At 41.9% G+C, this 19,384-nt stretch overlaps 2 protein-coding genes across 2 annotated transcripts in view; one reads left to right on the top strand and one right to left on the bottom strand.

Moving 5' to 3' along the window:
• The first annotated feature begins 260 nt into the window (after positions 1-260).
• LOC104956268 (LIM domain and actin-binding protein 1-like) lies at positions 261-14,296 on the top strand. Its single transcript, XM_010783775.1, has 10 exons — positions 261-345; positions 4,354-4,492; positions 4,609-4,654; positions 7,745-8,173; positions 10,695-10,749; positions 11,045-11,142; positions 11,325-11,397; positions 11,586-11,620; positions 11,716-11,849; positions 11,974-14,296. Exons 2-10 carry the CDS (start codon positions 4,374-4,376, stop codon positions 13,064-13,066), a joined length of 2,082 nt encoding a protein of 693 aa, XP_010782077.1. The 5' UTR covers positions 261-345; positions 4,354-4,373; the 3' UTR covers positions 13,067-14,296.
• A 1,318-nt stretch (positions 14,297-15,614) lies between these two features.
• The window catches only part of spryd3 (SPRY domain containing 3), a 16,578-nt gene continuing 12,808 nt past the window's right edge, over positions 15,615-19,384 (bottom strand). Inside the window, exons 9-12 of the mRNA XM_010783569.1 lie at positions 18,186-18,243; positions 17,429-17,548; positions 17,206-17,333; positions 15,615-17,028 (exon numbers count right to left, since the gene is read on the bottom strand). Coding sequence (XP_010781871.1) covers positions 16,894-17,028; positions 17,206-17,333; positions 17,429-17,548; positions 18,186-18,243 — 441 coding nt within the window. The 3' untranslated portion in view covers positions 15,615-16,893. The remainder of the gene's footprint in view (positions 17,029-17,205; positions 17,334-17,428; positions 17,549-18,185; positions 18,244-19,384) is intronic.

The raw sequence follows: 19,384 nt of genomic DNA, 5'->3' as shown, positions 1-19,384 counted from the left end.
TTGTTTCTGCTTTCTTTATCTCTCTTAATTAATTCCCCGTGCTTTAATTTTCCTTGAAAAATGAATGAGTATTGCTTGGTCTTCGCAGGAATTTGGGTGGGTGTGGGTGGGTTGGTGATGGGCGCACCCACGCACTGGCTCACAGACATGTACCAGGTAGGGGTAATGCAACACCTAAGCTTATTGGTGCATAAAGTCACATGACCCGTCTCTTCCACTCCCATGACACCTTTCTGGTCTCTCCACCTCTGCCTGTCCCACACCGGGCGGTGACGCAGAGGCGGCAGCTAGTGTCAGGTGTCTCAAGGTTTCACAGAACGAGTGACTCAACGGAAGTTTGCACAGGTAAGACAAAACTCAAAGAAAGGACGTGAAAATGTATGTTAATGGCTCGGGTTCGGGCTGTGGTCAAATATATATAGATATATATATACACATTTTGAATAGTCGAACGAACCTATCGGTGGAAACGTTTAGCCTTTGATTTTTTGAAATAATGCAGGTGCACGTACTAGGCGTAGGCTACTCTGTGTTGCTCTTAAAGCACTTACTGTTTGGAGATAGGCTATGTATCGATGCAAACCCAATCCAGCTGCTGAGTCTGTGTTGAAGTCTTAGATCTTACCATTATATTGCTCAGTCTGAATACAACTTATAACAAAATGCTCTATGAAGTAGATAACTAAATGTTGGCTCTCAAACTAGTTTCGCTTTTTACGATGCAACAAACCTGAAATGTACATTCTCCAGTTAACAAGCTGGCCTCGTAAGAGCTACCAATCTTCAACACTTTAAAAAAAATACATTTTATCACCTGATATTGTGCATTTTACTTTAAATAGGAGTTGCTTCTTGGTCAATCATACGCTAAATATTGCCGACTCCTCCTTATGAGTCATATTCATACTGTGTCTGATTGTGTTGTGGTTACTTGCTTTGAAAGAAAGGTTGGTCTTAATGCAAGGGTTAAAGGTCAGTGTCCACCTTTCACTGATAAAGAGTGATGGAGATGAAGCTAAATGCGGGAGTTTTGATAAGCAGATTTCAAAAGCTCATAAATCAGATTGGCAATGGTTTTAACGCTTGACATTGCTCGGCTTTGCAACTTGCTTGAATCAAGAACAACTTGTATTTTCTTCGTTATCTATGATTAATTACCATAACGTCTATGTTCTCTGTAATCTTCTATACAGAGAAGTAATACACAAAGTGAATGACATAATTCCAGGAAGGGTGGAGGTAAAGCAAATAATCATTAGAGCAATGGGAGCTGGAAAATCGTGGGAATGTATACCATGCTACTTCTAATGTCTCTGCTTATAGCTTGAAGAGGAGTCATTAACACAAATCAACTAAACCTATTACAGAAAATCAGTCAAACACAATTTACTTATAAAGCAAATTACACATTTTCCTCAGGGTGCTTTATATCTGTACAGCAGATCTATCTTTATGTTTAAATTCCATGTGTTTAACTTAAACTAATTTTGTTTGTATAGTTTACATTTACACCTGCATGTCGTCATTAGTGAGAGTGGTCTCCTGCGTGGTTCTAGCTTCTCATACAAAACTGTCCAGAGAGTATTGACTTCTAAACAATGAGACCAACATGAGGTTCAGTTCTCAGCCCTAGTCATTTTCACATGGAGTTGTGTCCTCCATGTTTTTGATGTTGATTTCTATAACCGTTAAAGGATATGCAAAACAGGTGGATTGGCGACTCTTTACTCAGTCCACCTGTGTTATCCCTGTGAAGGACTGGTGGCCTGTTCAGGGTGTGTCCCTGCTTTAGCTCGACATCATACAATGGAGCTAACAGGGATAGAAAGAGGAAGTTCTGGCAGGTTAAATGGTTCTGTGCTTAAAGCAATGTACCCCTTGAATAGTAACTGGACACAGTATAACATACAGCTACTCAATCGGAAACTGTTGGTACCTGCTCATGTGGATAGTTATGTCAATTGTAAACCCCGTAATGATGCTGTATGAGGTCCTTTTTGATCGTCAACAGTTGTAAAGCCCGAATGGATGGCTGTATGTAGTCGGCTTTTTTGTTGTCTCTGTTATTTTTTTATTGTTTCATGTGGAACCTACTTGAGCAGGTCTCCCTTGAAAAAGAGATCAATGATCTCAATGGGATGCACCTGGGTAAATAAAGGTTTGAAATTAAATGAAACTAATCAAAGACATGGTAAACTAACTTGTCCATCGGCCTCTGAACAATGTAACAACTGTAAATAGCCTCAAGCGATTCAGACGGGAGAAACCCAATAGTCAGTCGACCGCCCTTCATATCATTGTGCTGTTTCTAATCTTTGCCCATCTAGAAGCACAAACAATGGCCTGACAGTCAATGTAATTAATTACATTACATTATATATCATTATTACATATGATTATGATGTAATATAACATTTATGTTACTATGTAGGTAATACACGCAGTTGTGAAGTGTAGTTGCATTCGACAGTTTTCTACTCGGCTTATGTTGAAATTCAGTTAAGTCCAAAGTCCTCCCACTTGTCACCAGCATTGCCTTGCTACTGAGTGGTGATGTAATAGGTGTAACTGAGTAAAAAGGCCTTGTTAGTAAATGATTATTGAGTCTGTCAGCTGTGCACAGTGGTGATTTTAACATAGGGTTATAATATTCTGTCTGAGCAGTAAAGTCGGATTCATAGTCTGACATTAAGACGTCTCTGAAACTGCATCAAAGGTGCATCTTCCGTCTGTAGCACCTATTTAAGTGTAGGTCTGTCCAAGTGACGTTAAAAAAGACTTTGTGTTATGTTGTGTCATTGTCAGGCGCTGCTTCTCTCTGGTCTTTTGTGGATGTTGCCTATGGCGAGTTATCCTCTCATAATGATAATGTGCTCACTCTTGTGTTTCCATTTTGCATTCATGTGGCACAAACCGGTCTGCAAGTTCAAACATGCTAAGTTGTTTGTTTGCATGCATGCTGTATGAACACATAGATGGGCAGCCACTCTTTGGTATGTATGTCAGCGTGTTGAGTTGTGGGGTTAATTGATGGATAGCATGATACAGACTGAATCACTGATCTCAGACACAAACCTGGACTGTGCATATCAAGAAGTTTTGTATCTGGTTACATGTACATGCTGTTTTTTTTAAATTATACTTCACCAACAAAACCATTTGTATATCCAACGCTGTGTTACCTTGATTTACTTTCGAACAATTAGCTGGGGGGGACTGCATTTATCAACAGCTGAACTGAGACTGACATTTAGTTTTCCCCAACAAAGGTTTGGGAAATGATTTAGAAGGGTTACTATGATGTAGTACAGGGGTCGGCAACCTTTTTGATATGAAGTGCCATTTAAAAAAAAAATTGTTCTCAGCGTGCCGACGATCGAGAATTATCAACGGGGGGGGGTTGAGGAGCTTGACGCTCGTGAACTATCAGCCGGAGGGCGGGGTGAGCCTCGCTGCGGGGGAACATTGTGTGGACCTGTCAACGAAACTTATACATTAACCACATTTAAATAATTGGTTTAAACGGCATAATAATAAGGACAATCGTCCGTTCTGTGATTCTCCAGAACACACATGTTATGATATTAGGGTCATGCAGAGTGAGAAGAGATCGCTGTCCCTTTAAGAGAGAGAGAGAGAGGGGGTGTGGCTTGTGCATGTATGTGTGTGGATGGTAGAGCGACAGTGAGGGAACGTGTGTATGTTTCTGGAAGTGAAACGAAGCAGCAGAAAAACAGAGGTCTGTCTGTGATGTATTTTGTGAAACAGAAGAACAGCTAAATAAATGCAACGGCCTCCCAAGAAGAGCTCGCCTCTCTCCAGTCATTTAAGCTGAAGTGGGTTATTGAACCTGAAGCTTGTTGCTGCTTCCCTCTTCGACTACGGTCTGGGAGCCGACAGGAAAGTTCAACACACAGATGGCCAGTCCGCCCCTTTGTAGCATATTATTTCGATGAGCAGATCGCCACTGGGCTTTCAACTAAAGACACAGCCACGCAAAAACGGCGGCATTTGTACAGCTCCTTATGGGTAGGCTACTGCAATTTGTGAAGTGATTTCCTCTGTGGTGAAACGATCAGCACTGCACCACAGAGGAAAGCGGCAGAAAGTCACCTGGAGTTAAAGAGAGCGGGGCTGCGTTGCGTGCATGGCTTCCTTCTGCAGGTAGACGCGCTCTGGCGGCGGTCTCGTTCAGGATCCGAAAATACTATTATATTATTATTGCACACTTATTCCACTTATTCCTAGTGTGCCACTGGTTACGGTGCCGCGTGCCAATGCTGGCACGCGTGCCAGGGGTTGCCGACCTCTGATGTAGTACATAGCTAACAGTGGTTTGTGTTTTATTTCAAGTCTTCTGATACGGTCTAAAGATGGAAAGTGCTCCCTTCAATCGACGGAACTGGGCGGCTCAGTCCCTGCGAGTCACTGCGAAGGAGCTGTCACTCAGCGGCCGAGGGAGAAACAATGCCCTCGCTGAACGCTTCTCCAAGTGAGTAACACCACTGATGTTTGTTGTTAACTCAAACCTGTTTTAATGCAAGAAAAAGATTGTAAATGTTTTGGTTTTGAGTTCCCAGAGGTCACTGTTGTTTCTGTCTCTCTCAGGTATCAAAAAGCTGCTGAAGTGTCAACTGCGGAGAAGAAAAAAGGAGTGAGTATATCTCTGTTAAGAAATGGCATTTCCATAGATGTTCAGATCCGAGATTTGTTGAGGTTTATGAAATAGCAGTGTACAGCTGTTCCTAAAGTTGTTACAAGAAAGACTGATTTAATTTGAGGTTTCACCCATGGAAATCTAAATCTACGATACATTTATAGCTCTTTCATCTGCTTCTGCTAGTCAAATGTAATGGTTACTTGAAGTGTGTGCATGCTGCATGTTATGCTCAGTAGCTGCTTGTGATGATTATAATTGAACACCAATCAACACGCCAACACACTGTCTTTCCTGACCTCTCATTGGCTACTTGTTGCGATGGGCAGGCTATCAAACCTATAATCCTAATTCAGTGTAATCCCTTACAAATGCTCTTTGTTGCACCATCATGTACTGCAGCAGTACTGGAGATAATTAGTTACTGATCATCAGCCTATAACATGAAGAAATATAAGGTAATGTTCTCTATGAAATATGGTGTGTGTGTGTGTGTTATTATTAATTATTATATAGTGTTTGGACATCATACTGAACTGAATTTATTTGTGAGTGGTCTGTAATTATGTTGGTCATTATCAGAAAATAACTGAGGAACTCTGAATATAATCTGTGAAATATTTTTTTGTAATCTATGTACTAGATTTGAGAGCTGTTATCACATTGGGGAAGATCATTTTCCCTCAGAGTAATCCCCATCAGCCTTCAAATGGGCTTGACGGTCTCAGCATTGGTCCACATGGTGCAGCTAGTCTAAGGTCCTTAGTAAGGGGGAGTTTGAAAGATCAAGGCATCTCTCTCCATAGAGGAGCATTTACACATTTACAGCGTGTATTGTCTCCTTTAGACTTCATCTCCAGTGTACAGGGAGCAGTTCAATATATTGTAATAGCGTAAGACAAATGGACAACTAGTACTACTTCATTCAGTTTTATAGTTAAGGTGTGTTTTTGGTAGATTCAGGTTTTGCTTGTTATTGATTGGTGTGTCTCTTCTTAAGCTGCCCTAAACAGTTTCTTTCGTACAATATTCTGCGTTTTTCTTTGATGGGCTCAGGGTTATACAACATATATATCAGTACATGTCATTTCATACGTTAAAAACCACAGAGGATGAAAACACAATAAAGCAAGAAGGCGAGAGTGAATACTTTTTAACTGCAACATCCGGGGTTTTAATCAGGTTTAAAATCCAGCCTTACGACCTTTGCTAAATGTCATCAACCTTTTACATTGTCCTTTGTCAAACGCCGGTTAAAATGCAACTAAAACAAATCTTTTAAAAACATCAGTTTTAGTGGCTATTGTTCTTTTTCCTTCCAGTGTTTTCCCTACACTTTGGCGTGTATTCCATATGTTATGTCCTTTCTTTTCAATCTCTCAAAAGAAGTGCTAAGAAGACACATTTGTATTGCTATTATCTTGAGAAATAATTAGTGAGTGGATAATGTAAAAGCCGGCACAGCATACAAAGAGTTAACTTTTCCCTGAATGTATCATTTCCTGCTGTGGTTTCCTGTGTATTCTGCCTCTCTCAGTCACTCTCCTGGTGTTAAAGGGGCTGGACTAGCTCTCAGATTCTGTTCAGCTGCTAACATCTGTGAGAGTTCTGTCTCTCAGCAGCCTGACCTGTGAAGGACCAGCCAAAGGACTCTCTATTTCATTGCTGTCAAGTTGTAGTTACATCTTGTTTGTACTCAAACAAATTCACAAGTTTCTCCTTTTTTCAATTGCTTAAAAAACGGGAACAATCTTGCCACTGTCCTGCCTTCTCTGCTCACCCCGGACTTTCCTCACAAAGACAGTAATTGTGCGTCAGTTTTTTGTACACTTTGGAGTTTTTGTCCCTTCTGTTCAGTTCTTTATTCTCACATTTGTATTCTTCCTCTTTTTGTCTGATTGTGTTCTTACATGTTCTTATAACTTATTTGTAGATCTACCAGATGTAGTTTTCTGTACTGTTATGCTATAAGTTGTTCATATAGGGAGTAATTGTGTGCTTTTCTTTGTTGGTTAACTTTAATCCTCTTTATATTAAATGTTAGATTCATTTGTACTTTGTGGAGGTTTTCCTAACATAACATTGTTTAAATGTTTTCTTCTGGCTTGACTTTAGCTGGGAGGCTTTCCAACAAAAGCTCACAATGTTCTCTAAGATTTATTTGTTGATTATTTTACTTATATGAAAGTGATTTATTCACATATCCACATCCTCTTTATTCAACGTGTCATTCCTTTTTCAAAATAAAGGAAGTTCACAGCGGTCACCCGGCAGTAGTGTGCCTCCTGTGGAGCTGTTGTGCAGTTTGCTGCTCAAAATGTTTTATTGTCACGAATGGCTGAGTGTTGAACAGAGCACTCCCCAGTGTTGTGTTGGGAAAGGTGAAGTTGTCGCGTGGAAAGGAATGCAGCTGAATAAAATCTGCCTGCATGCTCGTCCCTGTTATGTCCATCTTGAGCCAATCGTAGCCTTCAGTTGCCGCAGGAAAACATCTACTTCCTGGACCAACTTTGAACAGCTGTTCACCTAATCTGTCAGTGAAGCCAAGCTCAGATTCTGGCATTTCCTTTATTCCATCCAGCTGTGGGTTTAGTACTGTTTGCTGCCAAAAGGAAATACTTTTATAATTCACCATATAGACAGATGACAGGAACAAGACCAAACTATACTTTTAATTGGCAGTGCTTTTGAATAATTCTCACTAAAGAACAGTTTTTTCCACCAGGCTGTCAGGAGGCTGAACTCCCTCCCCTCCCTCCCCCCTCTCCCGACTGGGACACAGACACTTAGATCCAGCACCAGGCACCTTTTACGCTGCTATGGACAATCTTGCACTAATGTACATTTCCCAAAGATATTGAAGTGACTGTTATTTTGTATGTATTGATTGTTGTGCTTTTATTTATGTCTTAATGTGTGCATATGTATAAATGTGTCTGTTGATTGTGTATATATCGGTATATACATATTTTTATATATATATTTGTATTCAGGATTGTGGGAAACGGTATTTTGATCTGTCTCTGAAAGATTGACAATAAAGTTGACTTTGACTAAAGTTTTAATCTTTTCTTGTCTTCCTCACAGTCTGACAGTGTGACATCCTCCCTGCGGCCGGGCAATCTGAGTGCTCTGAAGAAGCGCTGGGAGCAGCCACAGAACAAGCCGTCCTCCGTCCCGACCCCCAGCCAGCCCCCCCCTCGCAGCAGGCCCCCTGCTCTGGCCAGGCCTGCATCTATTGCTGAGCACGGCCCTCCTTTGAAGAGCCCCGGGCTGCCACCCTCTCAGGGAGATCAACTTACAGCCAGTGTGGTCCAGAAGCCCGCAGCATCTCCAGAGGCATCCAAAGGCGAAGAGCAAACCGAGATGGAGAGGGATGTGCTGACACACCGGGAAAGACCTGAAAAGCTTGAAGAGCAAGTTCCAACCAGCCCCCGTGCCTCTTATGAAAAACCCAGAGTGCCACTAACCAACCTGAAGATGAAGTTTGAGAGGGGAGAGGAGACCATGGGCAAGGTACACACAAAATCAGATCATGTTTAACATCAGACACATTTGAGACACTTCTAGGTGGGACAGCCCCTCCACACTTTATTGCAATATTTAAAAAAGTCCTCAATTTGTGCCTACATTCGACATTAACTGAGAACATATTTGCTTATGAATGAGGCTCTTGGTCACTTTGTTTGCCAGCATTGCCAGCTGTTAATGTGTTGGCCAAGTTTCTCAGGCATTGGTCATAAACACCCTTTTCTGAACCCATGTTGAGAAGAAAAGATGTAGTTAACTTTATGTTGCATTACCTCAATCTGCTTCAATTCAAATCTTTAAAGGAACTCTTTAAACAGTTATGGCGCTATTCTACTGCAGCACGTAGCACGGTTTAAGCTTTTTTTTGCTTTTCCACTAGGTTCCGTCTCAGGGCTACTTTTTCACCTTTTTTCTGGCCCTCCAAAATCAAGGTTCTTACCGGGCCAACAACTGGGCTGAATATGCTAAACTAGTGACGTAAAGACTCGACTGCTGAATGGTCAGAGTGAATCGCTGGCAAGGGGGCTACAACTACAACAAAATGCACATATTTTACCGTGATTTAATTGTAATACACGTTTCAAAATGATGCCGAAGTAACAACATTCTGATACCGGTCTGCAGACAAGACGGCAGGCGAAAAATGCATTTTTTTCCGAATGGAGATCGGATCGATCAGGCTAAGCTAACGTTGTATATGCTCCGTCCACACTCACAATAACGGCCTACAGACATAAATAAACCAACGACTGTATTCACCATGACACAGACAGTCTGTGGTTTATACATGTTTAACTTTTGTCCTATTTCTGTACAGATATGAGGAGCTGTGAGCTCTGAGTGCTAACGGCTGATGTTTTGGTTTTGTGGTTCGCATTGAAGATGACGTCCCAGCAGTTTTACGCAACGTCGCTCCGCCCTTCGAACAGCCGATCGCCCCGCCTACACTGCGTTACTATAGTTACTACCCCAGTTGGTAAACTGTAATGGAAACGCAGCATAAAGGGAGCCTGGCCTACCAAGGCCTAACCATACCAGGCCCTGCAGTGGAAAAGCGCCCTCCAGCCTTACAGTAAAACAATAGTGACTGCTACTAAACTAAACAGAGGACAGGAATGAGTGGTGCTGTTTGTTGTAGGACAATGCAATTAGTTTGCATATGTAAAACAGAGATAAGAAGCCACCTGTTATTGAGTATAATAACCGTTTCCATACAGCAGCTAAGGACAAGGTCCTTTCTTTGACCATAAATTAGCCGAGTTGTGTTTAGGTTGTCATACTTTCAGATGCAGTGTCCACTGACCCCTGTATTTTCAGAAGATGTCTTGTTCCACCTGGTTTGTGGCCCTTCTCTCCCCCCCCCCCCATTTTCTGTCTCTCACTCTCCCTCAGTGTCTTTCTCCCTCTTAGCCCAAAACAACAAGCCCTCCACTCTTCACCTTCCATAAGAGAGGAATGTGGGAACATTCCTGACCGAAAGCTGTTTCTTTCTTCAGAGGATCACCTCTGAGGAGCGACGGGCTTTATCTCACTTTTCATTAGCCACAGTGTGTGTTTCCAGCAGCCCTGAGCTTCAGTTTTAGGTTTCCATTTTATAGGTTTTTTTATGTCATGCTGTGCAGTTCGTGGTGTGTGCTACAGTTTTCAACACACTGCTTGAAAACTTTTTGGAAAGTTGCAGTGTCTAAAAATGCTGACATATGGCCTTCGGTTACTGTTGAACATTTACAGGGTGGACTGAGTTGTAACACTTACTCTGTCAATAATCCTGCAAGAAAAGGTTCAATCTCCTTATATTTAGTATACACAAAGCTTTGAGTGTTTTATATTGCGTTTGGTGGTTTGGATTGGATGAGGACGACGGTGGCACAACACAAATCCACAGTCCCACTAAAACGTTCTGAAAAAAAGGTTCTACTTTAATTGTCCAAAACTCTTCTCCACCCGTGTGTGTATGTGTGTGTGTTCAAGAAAACTGCTGAGAGGAACTGTCTGGTTTAGTTATTAGTGTTAGTGACACATGGGCATACACACAAAGCAGGGGTTAAAGGCATGTTGCAGGGTGCCTGTCCATGCAGATACCTGGCAGTTTTTCTGCTGGAGACAGATGTCAAAAAGTATAAAAACTGGTGACTGTTACTTGAGCTGGTGTGTATTTAGTGAAGTGTTGCTGAGACGCAGCATGTAGTTTGGTGTTTGAGAAGTATGTCCCAAAGACACCTACAGGTCCTCAGTTAAGGTTGAAAGATTTAGATATAGTACGTGTCCCTGAATCTCCCACTAAGGCATCTTAATCAAGTTGTTGTTTGTTGCAGTTTTCTCCAAAATGTGAGGATGTTGCATTCCAAAACTTTTGTGAATAATTGGTCTGGATGTCTTGTGATATCCATTTGTGAAACAGTTAGTGCCTCACATATAGGCTGTGCATTTTGTACTTTTTCATGCCATTAACTTAGTAACTAGGCCTCTGATCTCAACCATTTTTCTTTCCCTTTTCCTCTTACAGGCTGGCAGGACAACCCTTCGCAGTACTTCATCAGAGGACATGGACCAACATGGGGGTAAAGAAACACACACACACACACACACACACACACACACACACACACACACACACACACACAGCACTTTAGATAATGAATGGAGCTTCTGCACATTTAGTGGGGGTGGTGCGAAACGCAGAATTAAATAATTGTCATCTCCTAACCCCTAACTTTTTTCTCAAATCCACCGAGTTAGAAGAACGTTTTGTTTCAATGAACACAATGAAACGTGTGAAATGCAGCCATAGTTTTGATGTGTGTTTACTGCAGAATACAATGAAAGGATTAAGCGTGTTTATATTTCCTGCTTTAGGTCCGACTGTGCGTGACAGAGTGTTGGACTCCACATCCACGAGGGACAAGATGGCCAAGTATCAGGCTGCTGCTTCTAAACAAGGCGCCACCCGCTCTGTGAGTTCAACAAGAGCTGAATTTAAACATATAACTGGGATAACAGTGGGGGGTTTTGGTAAATACAGGTGTTTTCAAAGTCTGTTTTTTTAACTGGGAAATACACAGCAGTTCTTTATGTAGCAGCCACTTGACACATGTGTTTGGTTCCCTCTTTTTCTTCCCCTTTGTGCTTCCTCCAGGCCGCAGAGGTGCCTGCTCCAAAAACATCTGTACCATCAATTCAGAAACACATTCCTGCACCTGAACGCAATGGTGAGTCGTAGTGGACACTCAAAGGGCATTGTTAGTGTTATTGATGCAGTTTAACCTGTAATGGAAAATGGAACATTAATATATTAATATTCCCAAATTACTCTGACATCGAGTGTCAGACACAGTTTGGTTTGATTGCTCTTTCCAGCTGCTCAGTAAAACACTGACTGGTGCTTTGTCTGTTTCAGGGGACAGCAGCAGCGAGCAGCCCAAAGCAACTCGGGTGAGTCAGTCATTACAAAAAGATGGACACATTCATGAAATGTGCCATTTTAGCCCTTTCTAATTATGGATTTGTGTTACTTTCATTGTGTTTAGAAGTTCAGCGCACCGGTGAGGGAGACGTGCGTCGATTGTGAGAAGACGGTGTACCCGTTGGAAAGACTGGTCGCTCTTCAGCATGTCTACCACAAAAGTTGCTTCCGCTGTGTTCACTGCAGCACCACGCTCAGGTCAGTTGTGCACTGTCATATATTTCCTACATTTTCAACGTGATTTTGAAATGCCTCCCTGGTGGCCGACCACAAGAACCTCAAAAACAGAAATTATAACATCTTTGCCATTTTTCATTTCTAGTCTTGGGAACTACGCCTCTCTGCATGGCAAAGTCTACTGCAAGCCCCACTTCAGCCAGCTGTTCAAAGCTAAAGGCAACTATGACGAGGGCTTCGGCCATCGGCCTCACAAGGAGCTCTGGGAGCCTCGAGCTGATGGAGAGGAAGGTGAGGAAGTGTTGACACCGAGGGAGCAAGCGGCCCCAGCAGCGGTGACGCGTCCTGCTGAGACTGTCTCAGAGAAACAGGGGCCCCCGGCCGTGGAGACCTCTCAGCCGGTGAAGGTAGGAGACCTGGCTGCCAGACTGGAGACACGTGTGCAGAAACCTGTCAGGGCCGAGGACAAGCCAGATTCTGCAGAGAAGCCGGTGGAGAAACGCAGGCTGAGGGTCGCCTGGCCCCCCCCGGCTGGTGAGGGCCCCTCTGGGACAGAAGCACTCAGTCCAGTCACAGAGGGAGTTTCTTCAAACCGACCTTGGAGAGCCAAGTGGCCCCCGGGGGACGAGGTGCCTTCATCGCTCCAGAGCTCAGACCGGGCTGAGCTGAAGAGCCTGAGGAGGAGCTCTTCTCTGAAGGAGCGCATTCGGCCTTTTACAATCGCACCCAAACCCCGCGCCGCCGCCGCCCCCCCGGAGCCCAGGGAGCTTCGGCGCCCTCTCAAATCCCTGCTGGACTGGAGGGCATCCTTCGAGGAGAAACAGTCTGAAGAACCAGCAGTGGAGAAGAAGCCAGAGCCTCAGAAGCTGAAACGGCAGGAAAAGAAAGAAGAATCATTGCCTCGAATACCGAGCGAAGATGAAGAGAATACAAGCGATGCCATCTCAGACGAGGCTGTGGAGATCGAGCCGCTGGAAGAGAGAGAGAAGCCATGGAAGAGAGGAACAGCAGCAGCAGCAGCAGAAGACAAGATGGTGGAAGAAGAACGCTCTCTGAGAAGCAACTCCCCCGATATCTCACCGTCCGCCTCTCCACCTCCACAGCCAAAGCAGGACCGCGCCTCCCAGGATGTGGGCTTCTGGGAGGAGGACAAAGAAGGAAGTGATGCAGAGGAGCTGAGTGCGGAGGATATGATCAAGAGGAACCGCTACTATGGGGACTCTGACTCTGACTCATAGAAACATCTAACAGTCCTTTAGTCACCTCCAGCCACCCTATAACACTTTTTCGGTTTTGTATATTCAGTTTATTGGTAGATCACAAATGTAGCTTTGCAGGATTTTAGTGTTATAGGAGAGTTGCGAAAATGTGGAATAGGTGTGTGTATGTGCTTTTATATTCAATAACTGCCTTTTAATTGTTAAATTACAAAAGTTTGATTTTCCTTTTTTACAATTTAATTGTATACTGATAAATATCTAATTCAGCCTGATTATACTGGAAGGTCGGCCTCTATGCATTCATTAACGTTATATTATGTTTTATTTTTGCATGTGTTTGTCAGAGGCAAGTTTAGAAATAGCGGCGAGAGGGGGGGGGGGCTGTGAAATGTCCCAAGGTTGGAATCAAACCTGGTACGTTCTGTTCTGTAACCACTCCAAAGCACTCATGCCTCTATTTAATGTAATCATCTCTTGATCATTTGATGCACCATCATGTCATTTGTAGGTGATGTGTCCAAAAACCCTTAAACTTTAGGCAGCACTTTAAGTGCTTTTGAAGGACATTCAGCTAAACAGTCATTATTTTTGCACTTTCTTAAAACCAGAAAAGGCCAAATAATCTTTTACCAAAAAGCACACACCACAATGTTTTCAGGGAGTAAATGTCTGGGTGTTTTGTAGCTCTTTTTCTTTTTACAAAATGCCTCGATTTCAATTGTCAACACTAGAAACAAACGTAAAACACATTAGAAAGCTCTGGATTACATTTGAGCGACCCTAGAAATCAACAAAATTAGTTTAGAAATAACTGGAAATGTTAAAATACTTAATAGCAGACAATAGCAGTCTACTGATTTGTTAGTGAGCCTTTTTCAGTAGACCTTAATATCAGTATCCTGCAGGGGGCTCTCTGGTTTGGTGGATCATTTACCTGTTCCTGAACTCTTCTAATCACCATAGCAACATTCGGAGGAGAAAATGTGATTAATTAACGTTTCTACCAACAGCCATACTCAAGTCTAAGTAGCATATAAATCATCTCCTTGGGCCTTCTGGATTTGTGTTCATCATTTCCAAATGTGATCCACTTTATATGGTTTGTAAAACATTTTGTATTTTGTAATGTGCCTGGAACATTTGTTCGCCCTGCAGAATATTTTTTCATAATTTGTATAACGACATAAAGGGGCTTACTGTCTAAAATGTTGTTGAAACACAATTAAAATATATCAAAATGGAAATGGAGTTTGCAGCCAATGACTTTGACTTTTAACATCCAGCACGTTTTCACTGGAGACGATTGTGTTTTACTTGATTCAGGTTTCTTTACCTGCTGGCTAATGTCAGAGTTTCATCTTGTTGTATTCATGTATTGTTTAGGAGCGTCCTTCATGCTATGCATTTGAGAACAGACAGCCACTATGAATCCAAAGAAAACGCTCAATATATCTGGATGATGGATATAATGTCCTTTTTTAAAGACCCTTTTTTTAGATTTTTAAATAATTAGTACGAGTGCTGTAAGTACTTGCATAGTTTAAAACATCGAAGACAGTAACAAAACATTTTTCATGTAACATCTTTATGCCTTAATAATGCCATTGATATTCCACTCTGAACAGCTTTAGGGTCATCACTTCTTATAAAACCTAAATAGAGCACCTGAAATGCTAAGACAATAATAACTGTGATAATTTAACTCCGGTCCAACCATGCAGTTCAGGGAAGAAAGATTCAGCATACATAAATAATTTAGCGATTCAAATATCCGTTCTGCATTTTAAAAGACATCTAAGATGATCTCATTAGCATTTTAAGTCAGTAAATGTCCAATGTCATTTATATTATGCTTTAAGGGAAAAGAGACAAGGAGGACCATAAAAGTCAAGAAGAAAAAAAGAAAAAAAATACATTACAGGATTTACACAAGGGCTGGACTGAGAATAACAAACTTCATTCATGATTAATTAAATCAAATATAAAGTGGGGCTAAACATTAAACGTGAGTTGATGCATCCAACAGCAGCCGACGCCCATCATTAGCTCCCATGATAAGATGACCACTAACACAAATGTGGACGATGACAGTGAAAAGTGAATAACAAACACGAGAACACCCCTCTACAGTGCGGGCTGATATAATGATGTGCAGAGCGTTCCCTCGGCACACACTTAGCAGCAGTTGAGCATCACATGAGCAACAGCCTTTAAATTGTCTTGCTGACCAGGAAGATACTTCATGGATGCAATGTCTCCTTATTTATGCAACATGCATCCGATAATGTGACATTTCCAGCACTCGTATGGAATATTAAACAAGGCACTTTGCTCATTAGGTCAAGCCTTTAAAAGCTTTTAGGCCTAAAGAAGTACTATGTGTGTTTATTATAGCCATGATATACAGCTAGTTTTAACAGCCTATTATATTTGCATGAATAACTTCCAATTGCATCACAGAAATCAAAGCAGGTGTGCAAAATGTTGTCGCAAAAAATAAAACAATAGGAACATTTAGCATTTACTTGGAGTTGGGGAGGGGATCACAAATTCTCCTTGAACAGTCTTCAATGTCAAAAAGATAAGATTTATAAGGAAAATAGGCACAGGTGTTAAAAGAAATACAGGCTTGTGACAATCAATGGTTGACTTACAGCATACAGCAACATCACAAAAATAACCAGGAAAGACGAGGCATGTGAATTTGGATTTTCAAATATACCTGAGAGCAGCACATATTACAGTATGGCTTCATTTTCAACATTCAAATCTCTTGAAATGTACTTCTATACCATGTTAAGTCCTTAATTATTCTTGTTGTGAGAGAGTCTAATAGTCTGAGACAACTTAGTTTCTATTTCCCCTTAAACCCTAACGATGAGGTTCCATTGTATCCATCATTACTATGTTAACTTAGATATAGAAATCACTTTTACTCTTGGTTTGTCGGGAGTTTAAGGTAAACCGCGAGATAAAAAGGGAAAAAATGAATTTTGGTTTCTTTTTTGCATCTTTTCAGTGATTATGTCCAGCATATGATTTGGATTACATTACATCGCGTACACTTTGGTTAACATCATATATTAAAAGAGGACAAAAGCAAGTCATGATATTAAAACAATCCTAATTTAGAATTCAGCTTTTCAAACTGTTTCCCCCAAGAGGACAATTAAACTGTTTTGGATTTAGCTTCAGCAACATGTTTGGAAATGTAATTATCCCATTATTCCTATTGCAGGTTTGCACAAAACATGGCGTAATGAGTCCATGTCAGAATATGAACTCACACGTGTAAAGCAGCTGATTTAAGTAAAGGCACTGTCCATTCAGTGCACCACTTCTTTCGTTTGGAAGACTATGTGAGCATGTCTCCCTCTCACCACTGAGTGTCAGTAACACACCGTTGATAGGAGGTACAGCAGACCTCCGGTGATGAGCAGTGTGACTCAGCCTGCTGTCACATATCTATTGCTGATAAGAGGGTTCACATGTTGGCTGGCATTTGCTCTGATTGGATTTTAACATTCATTCTGGTGTGACCCTTTCTTTGGCATTCTACGAACTTTACTCATAGTGATGAGAAAAGTTTTCCCTATGCAAACCACTGGATTTTCTGAAAAACATGAATTATAAAAGCACTTTAAGGCACGCATGTAAAATTAACATACATTATGTTGATCATTCTTACAGCATGAGCCACAGTCACTTCTACACTGGACTCTTCAAGTCATATCTTGGAGCATTTTGATGTGGAGGTATTATTTAGTATCTGATCTCCAAAAATGTACCAGAGCTCAATTATTCGTCCATGCTCTGATTTCTCGGCAGTTTTTTCTCCACTCTACTCAGCCACTGAGGGGGTGCAGGTCCACTTTGACCTTCTCCCCAGTGCTCATCATGCCTATAGTGGGGTACAAGCCCCCCACAGGTAAGGCCACGTCCCTCCGGCCCACCACCTTTCCATTTCTGGTGAAGAACACCTGTTAAACACAAGGGGATAATATGAATATTTGTACACTTAATTTTTAAATGTATACAGTATTCTTATAGCGTTTTCCTGACTGTGTTTATGTATACACCAAAGCACATTCCGTATGTGTGAAACTACTGAAGGATTTAAGAGTCCCTATTTTATATTCCTCTTGAAAGCATCTTACCGTGACCTTCCTCCCCTCCAAATCTTCTCCCTCCTCCTCCTCCTCCTCTTCTTCATTGTTTGCATACAGATCATTCTGAACTTCACTGGGTTTGGGAATAACGTCAAAGTCCCAATCATCTACGTCATCTGAGAGAACCCAGACAGAGAAATAGAAAGAAAGCTTATAAGAGGTGGTACATGCTGAGGCACAGTGCTTTTGGAAACATTATGAAGACTTTCACCTCCAGCGTCCAGGCTGTAGTCACGTGGAAACATGATCCCACAGCCCATCATATCCCCTTCAAAGCAGCGCGGGCCAAACGCGTCCCCGACCCCGCTGCCCTGGAACAACTTTCCATCATCTGCGAAGAACAACAGGGGCGTCGATCAGTGCTTTGTGTCACATGCGTGTGGGCGTGATACACTCAAGACACAAGACAACATCTGCCTCGGCTAACAACATCTTTCTGTTGGGTGGAGCAGTGTAAACTAATATCCGTCCATTTGTTTTCTGAGCCACTGGTCCTGCTCAGACAGCTACAGACAGACAAACTCATTCCCACTCAGCCCTGCAGGCATTTGAAAGTTTCCAGTTAGTCTGACCTGCTGTGGGATGAAACCAGAGCAACAAGAGGAAACCAAGGCGAAACCCAGGGAAGAACAAACATTCGGTTGGAGCAATTACACTCACAAGTTCATTGGGAACTCTTTTCTGAAATACACTTTTTTGGCTGGTGGAAGACAGCTTTTACATATTCAATTATAACTGGCATGGCAACCAATAAATAATACATATGCAGCTTATATTATTGCCAGAAACATGAGACAAGTTGGTGCTCTTAGTGATCGCTAACCGGTAATGTGTACAGTACGAAACATAAGAGAGGATATGTAACACTTACACTGACCACAATGACAATGGCAGTTTAATACGGTTTTAATTTGAATGCAGAACTATCACATTGACGGATCGACATGCACCATCACGACTGCACTGACCTGCATGATAGGCTATAGACCCTCTGCTCCAGCCTGGATGTCTGTTTTTGGGGTAGTCCTGTGAGACAAAGGAGAAAGAGACATCTTAAGATCGATAAGCACACCCTCAAGGTTCTTTCCCTTGAGACGGACTCAGACTTCAAAACAAGATTTTGCTTCATGAATAACAAACATTGTTTGTAGCTTTTGGCATCCATAAAATGTCAGTGTTTAGACTGAGGTGTCAGGAGGTTAGGAATCCCAGGTGCAGAGAGACATGACAACTGTGCTGTGAGGTTAGCTGTTAGCTCACTCAATTGTGAACATAATAATGTCAATATAATGTCTTTAAGTAATACATATTTTTGATTGGGATATCTCAACAAAGGTATTTTTGATTATTATCTTGAGGAGTTTTACCTAATTATATTGACATATTGGACAAGCTGCAGAAAAAAAGACATCATCTATTGGTTTCCTTATTAATCACGACCATAACACAGTTCATTGGGTTGGCTACCAAAGTGATTTGTAACTGAAAATTGCTCAGAGGCCCAGGCAGCTTAAATAAAACATCCATAACTGTGAGTCTGTGTTTACAGTGCAGAATCCATGCAGAACGTTGAGAAGTCTGCTCACTGCACTTGTTTATTCCCAGTAAGTGGAGATGGAGAACATCATTTCCATTTAAGACCCCTAACCTAATCCTGTCCAGACAACTATTTGCTTCTTCAAATAGAGCTAGACACTTTGAATCTAGCTTTGGGAAAGTGTCATTTACAGAGGGTTTGATGGACAGACTAAATCATCTGCGGCAACTTTCAGGGAGGGATTCTTGAATTGGATTTCCTGTAATAAAACAGATGACACCTTACAGTGAGAAGTCTAAGTAACCATATAAGCCCTTGTGAGAAGTGCACTGATGAGGTGATGAGCACAGCAACAGGTGAGATGAAGCATGAGAAGATAAGACTGACACAAATACCATAGAATTAAGTAGATAAGGTGCGTAGAAGTCAATAAGCCTGTCGCCTGGAGCAACAGAAGAGAAAAGGAATGCACTGACAACAAATGCTTCTTCATCCAATATAAGCAACCGTTGAGCAAATTGAAAACGTGAAGCATGTGTTACCACGAGCCAGAGAGACACCTTTGTTTTGATTTCTGCAGCGAGAGGTAATGCTTCCCATCAGCAGACTGGTGGGTTGACGGAGGGGGGG

This window comes from Notothenia coriiceps, unplaced genomic scaffold, assembly GCF_000735185.1.
Source record: "Notothenia coriiceps isolate Sejong01 unplaced genomic scaffold, NC01 NC01_scaffold00000282, whole genome shotgun sequence".
NCBI classification, from domain to species: Eukaryota; Metazoa; Chordata; class Actinopteri; order Perciformes; family Nototheniidae; genus Notothenia; species Notothenia coriiceps.
The sequence above is the reverse complement of the archived record's forward strand: the minus strand, read 5'-3'. Positions and strand labels throughout refer to the sequence as shown.

What these genes read in the sequence shown, in the direction of transcription:
- LOC104956268 (XM_010783775.1), top strand. Translation starts at nt 4,374, where the DNA reads ATGGAAAGTGCTCCCTTCAATCGACGGAACTGGGCGGCTCAGTCCCTG. An exon ending in GAGAGGAGACCATGGGCAAG is followed by an intron (nt 8,174 to 10,694) that starts GTACACACAAAA and finishes TTCCTCTTACAG; the next exon opens with GCTGGCAGGACAACCCTTCG. An exon ending in TCCTGCACCTGAACGCAATG is followed by an intron (nt 11,398 to 11,585) that starts GTGAGTCGTAGT and finishes TGTCTGTTTCAG; the next exon opens with GGGACAGCAGCAGCGAGCAG.